General features: G+C 38.2%; 1 protein-coding gene across 1 annotated transcript in view; it reads right to left on the reverse strand.

Moving 5' to 3' along the window:
* Positions 1-12119, reverse strand: part of Cntn5 (contactin 5) — a 1166275-nt gene that overhangs the window by 434762 nt on the left and 719394 nt on the right. Inside the window, exon 4 of the mRNA XM_032911019.1 lies at positions 7961-8182. Coding sequence (XP_032766910.1) covers positions 7961-8182 — 222 coding nt within the window. The remainder of the gene's footprint in view (positions 1-7960; positions 8183-12119) is intronic.

Consider the following 12119-nt stretch of genomic DNA (forward strand, 5'->3'; position numbering starts at 1 on the left):
CATGTAAAAATACAAGTGAAGCTAATTTTTTAATTTTTATAAACAAAATTCACTCTTATGACAATGTCTGCTATGACAGTCAACAGTTAGTTGTATACCAGCAATTGGCTCTCTCTTTACATTCCCAGGCCAGTGTGTAAAATAAAGCACTGCCCTTTAATTGTGTTAATCTTGAGACAACCCTTGCTTCTTCCACAGGTTCTGAGGGGAGGTGCCAAGGCAGCCAGTCCTAGTGAGCCTGAGGCTGGCATTCTCTTCCACAGAACTGTTTTAGACAGTTAGGTCTTGAGGGGCTCACTCACTTTTCTGGGTTCCAGTTTTCTGGAGGACTATAGTAGTCCAGAGACCAGACTTTCCCTTCTAGCACCTTGCACTGCTTCATCACACTTGATCAGTTCTGCTCTCCCAGCTTCTAAAATCCAGACCATTTCCTCCCACGATTCCCAGGCATTACTTCATTACTTCATCACTGACGAGACCAGATAAGAAATCACTACCCAAATTAGCAGGGAAGCCTCGTATCTACCAGTGTTTTTCAGGATCATGACCAGCTGTCCTGTGTCTTCTTGGATCCTAAACCTCCTTCCGGACTAATATTTCCTCTGATAATTGCTTTTTCCCATCATTTTCTCAGACAGTTATGTCTAGTGACTGCTGGTTCCCTCTTACAGCCCCAGGTGACTGCCATGCCATTGGACATCAGCAAAGCAGCAGTGTAATCTGAAAGGGAGTCTGGATCTCCCGTCAATAAAGCTATGAGAAATACCTGGAGCAAAACCCAAGGGGTAAGTGCTACATCTACAGATTTGACTGAATGAGCCTGCACTGAGACCACTTATTTTCACGTTGGAGCTGCCGCCGCCTTTCTTTAGATGGTTATATTTTGTATGTGTGATGACATACTACTAATATTTTCTATTTCTCTCTAGCCATCAAAGAGATTTTATTATTGATTGCAGTCTGCATGCTCAGACATGTCTCAAGCAACTGCTGGTGAAAATGTATTCTACTGCCTTAATGGATATTTTCTGGTCCATTTCTAGATAAAATGTTAGATTCCTTAAGAAAGAATGTTTATTAATAAATGTATTAGAGTTGTCCATTTGTTGATATAAACATTATTTTTTGCACATTTCTTAAAAATCAAGGCACATGCCCTCTGTGCACTCTGCCCTTGAACATACTGACTGCTGGGATCTGGATTTCCTCCCCATGTCTAATCTGTTTTGGGTCAAGTACTGCTTCCCCAGTGCAGTTGCTGCTGATCATATGATACAAGTTAGGTGTGGCGGATGTCATGATCATAACAATGCAAAGTGTGTGTTTCCTGGGGGTCGATGTGTCCTATTCTAAGGCCAAGCAGGAAGAGCTTCCTGACTGAATTTAGTCGGATAATCTTTTTTCTTGTCATAATAGCTCAATCTCCATTATTCGCAACATGGCTGCCTAGAAGCACCATGAAGTTCACTCTTATTTAGAGGAAGGAGTATCTAGATCTAGTGACTGGGCTATTAAGCACACTAGATAAATATGCAGGAAGGAAGGAAAATAAAATATATTCCACACCATAGGTATTTGGAAAAATTAATTCTGAATTCCAATATAGACTAGAAATGACACAAAATTATTCCAGTTATGAATAATAACAATTATTCACTCTAAATTAAACATATAATAATATCCTAAAAAAAACTTTGGATACTTAGAAAGCACAATAGTAAATATTTTTATCTCATCTTGAAATTACTTTTTAAATATTTGACATAAATAATAGTAAGTTCACTTTTGAAAGACACGTGGCAAATGTATAAAATATCAAGAGTTTGAAAAAGCATGATTTTCTAAGGACAGTTCGGTTACAAAGAATAGATAAATAAGTGGGCAACTGATTTCTTAGCTGTCAAACTCGGAGAAGCCAGAAAATAATTGAAGCATTAAGAAAAAGCTACTATCAATTTTAGGCTAAAGAAATATGATGCCCTTTCCAATACAAGAACATTAAGTTATTTTTATGTGATTATATACTCATTATTTTAGGATATGATCAATGAAGAAAAAAGAAGCATCGTGAGGAGAGAAATTATGACTTAAGGGCTCAATGAATTAGGTGCCTCCTAGCAAGCCTGAAGTAGAGGGATGGAAGGGTGATTCATCAATTAATAGCACTTCCTGTGGAAGACCAGGATTCATTTCCCAGCCCCCACATGGCAGCTCACATCATTTGCAACTCCAGCTCCAGGGAATATGAAACCCTAATTTGATGACCAAGACACAAATAGTATATAGACATACATGAAGGGAAATCATTCATACAAATAAAATGAAATAGCTAAAATTTTAAAAATAGTACTAATTTAGGCAAAATATTAAAATTTAATAAAACTAACATGTAGTCACAAAATTTCCTTTGTGTTTCAAATGCTTCCTAATTTTAATCAGATAAAATTTAGCACATTTAATGTAGATGATTAAGTAAAATAGTAGGAGAATAATTTTATCTCTTCAGCTTGCAACATTTGCTTTTTTCCTTTTCTGCAGCATCTGCTAAAGTAACAAATAGAACTAAAAACTGGGTTTTGCACAGAATATTAAGGAGAACAAAAAGAATGCATAATTAAGTTCTGAATAAACAACTCTTGGCTGACTATAGGGATTGGCTGCCTAAAAAATGTACCCAGATGTAGGAATGATCACAAGATGACACAGAAAATTAAAATAGATGAAATATATGAAACTTTTCCAGTATGAAAGTGTGAGAATAACCCACAGAGGAGAATAGACAAATGTGGTCAGGAAGGGACGGCACCCACAGAACGAAGAAAGAAAAGTGCTTATTTTAACACTGTCTCCATGGTTTTAGAAATTAGGGAAGGTTTAGCCTGGTCCTCCTCAGACTCTATGCTTTTTACAATTTGAACAAGACATGGATCCCAATGCTATAATGGACACAGATCCACCTGTGAACATTCTCCAATGGTTGCTCCCCAGGATTGAGTTCCTAAAGAATTTTTGGATGCTGTAGCCTGCTTACTGTTAACTGTCTTAGCTGATGAGCAGCTCTCAGGATCCGTTGACCTCTTTCAGCATGAGGTACAATACAACAAAAGAAGGAAAGGGAAGCAGAAGCTGGGTGTGGAGAAACTCCAAACTAAGGTTGCAGTCTACCATGACCAGATGGCGCCTTTGAGCTTTAAAAAAATGGAGAACCCACTTTACTATCAACGCTTCCCTTCTATGACCTTGTCTGGAGAGTCATACCTGGGGTCATGTGGCCCTTGGCAAAACTACAAACTCAACTTCCTCTTTCCTAGCAAGTACCTGGGATACCTGGAATGCCTCTCCGTATAAATAAGCCATTTGCAGTGCTTCAAATTCCAGCTAATAATTTCACTCACCCTCAAAACTCCTTCCCACTCTACAAAGTTCATATATATAGCTTTAACTCACCCCAGTAAATAATATATGTACAAGTTCACCATGAATAAAGGTATGCACACAAGCTAAGATCGTCTAAGATCATTGAAGATCATTATCAGAGACGGCCTTCTCTCCCCAACCCTGTCCTTACTGTGCTTCATCCTTGCAGCCTGGTGTGCAGCAACATCTGGATACTCTGAGAGGTAGGAAGTGAAACCATAGCTGGAACCCAAGATACATACATACTAAGGGCTGTTGTTATACAGTGTTAGGAGTCAGTTCTCTGGAAGGCAGCTCCCAGCTATGGTTGTGAGTGTATGGGGGTTCAGGAGGGGGGGTGCGGTGTCAAACACAAGGGACTGAGGAATCACTGTGAGTTTCTTTAGATGCCTGCTGGTATCTACACATTCAGTTTAGATTCTTTTGTGACACTGAAGATTGGACCTAGGTGTCAGAAGAGCTGTCCAAGAATGTAATCATGCAAGTGTTTTGTGAGGAAATGCCAAGAAAACAAGACTATAGTCTGTGTAACCGCAATCATTTTTCAAAATAATGAAATTGCTCTTTAAATTTGTTTCTGGCCTCCTGGTGTATCCAGTGAATTTACTTCAGATTATTCATTAAAACTTGCTATTTTTTTTTTGTCTATATGCTTCTATTGAAAAACATGCTGTTGCCATGTGGGGCTTGTCTGCCACATGAGGCTTGTCCTTGCCATGGTAAACTTTACTCATGTGATTCTTATTTACCTCCGAGTGTAAGTTGTTTGGGGCCGTGAATACAGTCAGCTATTGTATGAGACTGGAGTTTGTGGTCCCCACAGTTAGAAGAGGATGCTGGCTCCTCAGTAGCTGGACTTACTAGTAATTGTGAGATGGTAGCTATGAGTGCTGGGAAATAGTCATCTGGAAGAGCAGCCGCCCTCTCCTTGCTGAACCATCTCTCTTCCCAGAATATCACATTTGAATCACTTCAAGGAGATGACATCATAATACCTTTATAGATCACCCTTATATTTTGAGATATATCCATTAATTAAATTACTCATTTTAATACTTAGTTTTCCATGGGGTAAAAAAATAAGTATGCAAGTTTTTCAGTGTTTCTCCAATGCATATGCTGCAATGAATATAAGATAAACTTATTTCTTTCTGTGCGAGTGCTAGCTGGATATTCTACAGAGTTAAGCACTTTCTCTGTTTTTATGGGGAAATTGGAATTAGAGATTTATTCAAAACAAAACAAACAGAAGAAAAACCTGTGCCTACGCCACATCCCCTGGCTTGACTTGGAGCAGGAGCAGGATGACTCCCTTTTCAGGCTCTCTTACTTTTCTCATTTTTCACAAGAGCATGTCAAACTCAGGTTTACTCTCTATCAAAGCTAAAGGGAATTACCTGACAAAAGCCATATGTCAGACTCTTGTCCAGGAAAAAGAATTCAAAGTCACATCCAGCTGAGATCTATCAAATAGTCAGCCGAGAAAGCAAGAGTCAGGGGGAGTCCTTACAAAGCTCCCTTGGACATTCTAAAATGCAGATTTAAACTACAATTAGATTAAATTTGGGCCCAGATTAGAGGCTTGTCTTTCACTCAAAGCATAATCCCAGGAACAGAGGCTTGGCACATAGGAACCATTTATATGTAAAGTGTTCCACACTTTAAGAAGATTCCTAATCAACATGTGTCTGTGATTGACACTAAGGAGAGCGGATACACAAAATCACTTTGTCCTTACTTGTGTCAAATCAGCCTGTGTGGAATGGGATGAATTTATTGTTTTGGTAGTAGTGTTTCAGTTAAAGGTCATTGTAGAAAGCAATAAACTCATAGTGACATCAATGCAGAAAACCTGTGCTTGTTCTCATCAGAAAGAGTAAAGCAATTTCATTTGAACTTTTGAGCACTGATAAACAAACAACTGACCAGACTTATGTTCCTTGGTGTGATGGCTATCCTTGATGGTCAAAATGACTATATCTTGTATTAAACGTTAACTCAACCTTCTGGTTATCCCTGTAATGAGTTTTCTTGAATGAATCATTTGTGGTTGGAAAATGTACCTCAAATCTGCACCACACCTTCTAGTGGGAGCTTATAAAGAGGACATGGGAAAAGGAAGGGCTTGCTCATTACCTCCTCGCTCAATGGCAAGTCTACTCTTTTACTAGAACTCCCCCACCTCTCTCTCTCTCTCTCTCTCTATATATATATATATATATATATATATATGTATTCTAGCAATTCTGTTTTTCTAGAAAGCCCTGACTGATACATTTGGCTACTACTTAGTCCAGAACCTCTCTCCAGGTGTGTGTCTACTACTTATCTACTTATTCCAGAACAGAACTGGTCTACAGCAGGTATAAATGCATAATACAGTGAAGAGAAGTGTTTACAACAGGTACTTTGAAGGTACCTGCCTCTCTCTCATGCCCTTATGCCTATTGACTCTATAATTGGCGTTTCTTTCATTTCAGACTTCCTGGCTATATTTTAGTTATATTGAGAGGTGCCTTAACTTCCATTAGCTGCAAGAGAACTATACCAGCTGTCTACCAGCTTGAAATTATTAAGACAAATATACAAGTTTGTGTTTCTGAACACTCAATGCCTTCTAAATAATCCATAAAACAACAATGCCCTCCAAAATTTAATTCCAATGCCTATTTATCTAATTATGATACTCTTCCCAGTGGCATATCCACAGATGAGCCCGGGTGCATTTACTGGTGAGTTCCAACTTCTCTGGCACACAGGAACTGGTTAAACTCAATGCCAAGAAAAAAAGAGCAGAAAGACATACATGGCAGAAAGTAAGTGGAGTTTAAAGGGGTTGTGAGTGGGTTTAGAGCAGGCAGTGTTGACAACAATCGGAATGCACTACATAAATGGAAGAAACTTTCAAAGTACAAGTTTGGTAACAGAACGGAAATTAAATATAATGCAAAGGGAATTTCAATATTCATGTTCAGTATTTTGCCATTTAACATATATTTAGGGCCCAATTACCCTGTGTGAATAAACTGCAAAAGTTAGCATCAAGGGATGGATGCCTTACAGGAAAGATTTGTATAATTATGAGTAATGTGTTCGCCTACACATGGCAACGTGACCTAAGTTGATACTTTAATCTTTGTTGTAAAGTTCTTGGAATATATGTCTTCAAATGTCTCATCTATCCTCAGTCAGTGCTGAATGTCATTAGATACTTCTCTTCAAATCAGTAAAGGAAAGAGGAAAACTATGCAGAGAGCCTATTAGTAATGTGCTCTTGGGAGAGACACACATCCACCTCTGCAATTCCATTCCCGGAGAGCCATACTATCTATTCAACACATTTCTCTGAGACATCAAGTGAGATAAGCTATATTTAAATCATGGCACTGTGTCTGCTAATGATCATTGGCAGGAGCCTTTGCCTCACTGCTTGTTAACCTCATTTTGTTTTCTAGGTATGTCTAATGATGACAGATTTAGAGAACAACGGAAAGATATTTCTCAGTCCATAATGTTAATAAGTGTAGAGTGGTTGTTAATTTAACTGATATCTAAGTGTGACAGCTGTCTTATTATTTGCCACTCAAAAATAAAATGAAATATAAGCACAGGATATATAATACATATAACACTGTTTTATAAAGAAATATCTAGGAACAGAACACTATGCTCAACATGTTTATTTATTTAAAGATTTACTTTATTTTTAACTATGTGGGTGTGTTTATGTCTATGTGTGGCTGTGCACGTGTGTGTTAGTGCCTGGCGTTATTGCATTCCCCTGGAGCTGGAGTTTGGAACTGGAGTTACAGGAAATTGTGAGCTGCTTGATGTGGGTACTGGAAAAAAACTCAGGTGCTCTGTAAAAGCATTTTTAACAATTCAGTCTCCTGTCCACTCCCCATTATACCTGTTTTAAGGCTACAGATACTTATTTGCCAAATTGCTATTAAAAAGAAAGAGTCGTGTTTCACTTTCAGATTATTAACTCTGAAATTTAGCTATATATCAATATTGGTAGTGAGTATAATTAACAGTTGATTTCACCAAGAGTCTTGGGAGATGTTTATAACAGAAGTCAAGAGCGTTAGGCGCCTCTTCCCAGTAGCCTTTTCCTCTTTCCCACAGCCTGATCACTTCCTTTGGCTTTCCAAGATTACCAGTTTCCAAAGTTGCAATTGTAAATTCATTGCCTGCTCCTGTAAGACATGGGCCATTTTCAATCCTCTTTTATTCTTACAAACAGCGATCTGTTCTACGGTCTCAGTTCGTAACCTATCAAATGAACACAGCAGTCCATCCCCTAAACGCTGCTTCTAAGTACACCAGTTAACAAGAGCAGATGCTCTCTCCACACCGAGCACATGGCTCCGAACTCCACTTGCTTTCGCAAAGCTGACCTACCTCTTCAAAACTCTCCCTCTAATACAGTGAAGCCCAACGCTATCCTCACCGCAACACGCTTTAGACCTCTCGTTAACAGTCTTGTGTGAGGTGTTCTTTGCCTGACTGATACTATTTTCTATTTATTTTCTGCACTTACCATCGTGTCTGAAGGCATCTGGGGAGTGGTAAAGGTTAACCGGGGAGTGGTACTGCTGAGCTGCCCCTCGCCAGCTCGGTGGAGAAACACTGAGGGTGCCTAATGAAGGACTGCTGTACCGTGGTCTGGACTTGGAACCGAAGGCAGATGAGGTTGAACTCTTCTTAATTCTTAGCAAAGCAGCATATGAAGTAGAAAGGCCAGAGAGAGCTTCAGAGTATTCTGTAAAAAGAAACAGTAATACAGAGTCAAATCTAAAGGCCCTTGATTTATGATTTTTTTATGAAAATAGTTTCTTCCGAATAAATCGTTGGAGTTCTGCTACAAAAGAATCTAAGCGAGAATTAAAAATGGAAAAGATTAAAGGGTAAATGTTAGGTTTCAAAATATTTTGTAAAATCTTCCTGGTTGTAATATGTTCTTTTAAGAAATTAGGATTAAAAATACATGAACCACAAAGAGAGATGGGAAAACAAGGAGGATCAAAAATTGGTGAATGAAAAAGGAATGGAGGTATGGAAAGAAAGAGGGGAAGACAGAGAAAAACATTTAAACTCTCACCTTACATATCTCTTTTTCAAGAATATTTGGATATATTTTGAGTTTATTATAATCCATTCTATCAAGGCCTTCATTGTTAATGAACTTGGAAAGTATCTTCACTTAGGTTTCATAGATATAAAGGTAAACACACAGAAACAGGAGCTTCTCTGGCTGAAATGCATCATGACATACCAGAAGTTTCTGCAGCGATATCTGTCTTGTTTATGCTGTAAGTTATACCTCAGTTGCCCTGGAAGTTCTCAACTGACTATTAAACATGAATGAATCTGAATGCAATACATTCTGTAGGTTAGTTGTGGACTTTTTATAAGTTAATATCTAATAGAAATGATATTATGAAATTTCCATTTTAATATTTGAGAAATACTTTGTACTTTACCTAAATTACTAAGGTGCTCTGTTAAGAAAAGAATGTGTATAATGGCTGAAATAGATTAAACTATTATATGCTCAGAAAATAATGTGGCAGTTTGAACGAGAATGATCCCCATAGGATTATATATTTGAATACTTGGCTTGGTCATCACTGATGGTGAGCTTTGAGGTTTCAAATGTCATGTCAGGTTCCCTTCCTTTCCCTCCCCATCTCAAGATGCGAAGATACAACTTTAAGTCATGTATTTTAAGTGAGAAGATCTACCTACAACCTGGACCACACTGTCTGGTGGCAGCCTATATAGAAGGTATGGAAGGAGGAAGCTTGCTCTCTTCTGTGGTTTGCTTCCATTGGCAAGTCCATTTTTTCATGGCATTAGAGCTTACTCTTTGGGGTTCTTCTGTATACAACGAAGACTACCTAATACAGCCAGCCCAGTGAAATGAACAGCTAGTATATTCTCGTACCTTCCATTGGTAGGCAGTCGTTGTTGCACTAGCTGGACCACAGCAATTCTAATGAATCCTGATTATATTTATTCATTGTACCCATTCTATTCCTCTGGAGAACCCTGCCTAATACAGATAAGAACTTTAGGGCATAATTTTGGAAAACAATTTAAATATAATGAGTTTAAAACAGACATGGGATTTTTGCATATCTAATATAAACTGAATTGAACAGTTTGCCAAGAATTGGAGTCTTTCGTTAACATTTTTATTTGATGTATATGGGTACTTGGTCTGCATATAAGTGTGTGGACTGCATTCACACCTGTTGCCCATAAGAAGCCAGAATAGATCTGCTGGGACCAGACAAGTACTGGGATCTGAACCCAGGTCCTCTGAAAAAATAGCCATTGCTATTTTTGCTTAACCGTTGAGTCATCGCTCCAGAACCAATCTTGGTATAATTTTAAGATTCAGAAAGTTTTTTCTCAGAGAATATATTTTATCTTAAAGCCTGCTAACTAACATAAGATGAAAGCCGTGTCTTTACCAGTAAGCTTACTTATAGTTAAAATTACTTATAATCACTACATGGCCTCATACAGATATTTTGGGATGTAGAAATATTTCTGTGATTTGGAAGTAGCACATTAGGTGCTAAAGTATCCAATTAAGTTTAACATTTTTCAACTGATAAATTGTAAATATACTTTTCCGAGAGTCAAGAAGAAATATTTTTGGACATTTTCTACACTTAAAATAAGCATGCTCTGTGTCCCAGCCCATTAGGGGCTGAGAAGAGTTTCAATTCTATAATGAGAATATCAAAAGCTCATTTTTACAGATACTGTAGAATAGAACAAGGTTATATATGGAATGGGAGTGATTCCTAGCTGATAAGGGGAATCCAATTAATGACGGTTTGCATTACATTTTGTCTGTGTGCTTTACCTCTTAGACTGACTGTACTGCTATCTAGGAGGATAGCCAAGTCCTCCTCTTCTCTCCTTCATCTGGTATTTGGCAACAATGTAAGAGCATAAATAGTGTCTTAACTTATATTTTGCCCTAAAGAACTCAAAGGGTGTGTAGCAGGGGTAGAAGAGTAACCCTTACACTTTACTAACAGCAGTATTCCCAAAGTAAATTATGAAAAAAATAAAAGTGTGGGGGGGGAGGAGGGAGGGAGGGAGGAAGGGAGGTAGAGAGAGAGAGAGAGAGAGAGAAATTGTGGATTATAGAAAACTTAGCATTTGCATATTCTTGTGATTTTTCTGTTACAGCAAGGACTGTTTTCTCCCCATTTTTCTCAGAATGGATGAGGGAAAAGAAGTGACTCTTATTTCTTATTTTCTGAGAAAATCACTTTCCAGTTGGTCAATCTTTTAATAAGTACCTATGCTGGCAATGTCAGTGGAACCTAGTTAGGCATTCCTCATTTCTCCTTCGATTTTCTCCCTTTATATAGATCAACCCTTAGGGAATGCGCCTTACAGTAATTTCTAAAGTGGCCTAGAGATTTCGCGATAAAACTCAATTAACCTGGTGCTCCCGCTCCATGGGCTCCCAGCCGGAAGATGGGCAGGGGTAAATATTAATGCCTTCATTAAACATCTCTTCCTCAACTGACCCTGAGACCACTCAAGTTAGATTATTTAATAAAATCATGGTCTACTAAGTCACACTGACATTGCCACATCTTGTGGTGTCAGAACTAACAGTGGATCTTTTTCATTATTTCCAAAGTCATTTTATAGATTTAAAATACTGCCACTGAATATAAATAATATTAATAAAAATGAATTGGAATGTGTAGAGCTGGGATTCCTTAGGGTAACATTTAAAAATGAAACAAACTGCCATTGTGATAAAGAATGTATTTTAGTCACTCAGGATATTTTAAATATTTATAAATTTTCTAACACCTATTAAACTTATCAATTTTCCGTATGTCCCTAAGTATGAAAAATAATTCCAGCAAGCACTTCAAGCCTCTAAATTATTGACAATAGAACTAGAACGTGCAATGACGTTCTGCCTTGGAAGGCCTTCTGTCACCTGTTCAAGCACTGGTAGCATATTTGAAGGCTTCAGAAAGGTAAGAAAGCCACACCAGACAGACAAGAAAGAGCAGGTTGCTTCTATAACTTCTTGTATCACCAGTAGTTCTAGTTTTACCTTTAAACAAAAGTACTCTAACACACCAAGTAATATGGGGTGGCTTCTCCTAATTATAACACTTAAACACTTAAGTCACAGTTCCAAAAAGAAAGAACATTGCATACTAATGACATGGCGCCCGGGCAAGTAGAAGCCACGTGATCTCCACGTCTACCGTGTGATGCACAGTCATTAAAGTCAGCATGAAAGCATGCTGTCTGGCTTCTGCCAGGGTTACTCCTCTGTCTGGGGAGGATTCCTGCTCACTGTGCAGTTACACTTTCCTTCTGTTTCATGAACCTTTCAAGGATGGATGGAACACCTCCACAGACCTTACCATGTGACACACACTTAGAAAAGCCTGATAATTGTAAACACTCTACTCTATCTCAACTTGGTTTCTGCATCCACAACACAGGAGACTTGAGATAGCCCAGATCAGATACGTTCCCTGCCTCAAGTCAGATTTTCTGTATTATGTATAAACTTGACAGCATATTAGTTGCATGAGCTGAACTGAAAAGGGTAAAACTCAGGATATTTAAAGCTCTGTTGTAAACTCAAGCATCTGTACTCATCATTCTCACATATAAAGAGAGCATCTCATAGC

Source organism: Rattus rattus, chromosome 8, assembly GCF_011064425.1.
Source record: "Rattus rattus isolate New Zealand chromosome 8, Rrattus_CSIRO_v1, whole genome shotgun sequence".
NCBI classification, from domain to species: Eukaryota; Metazoa; Chordata; class Mammalia; order Rodentia; family Muridae; genus Rattus; species Rattus rattus.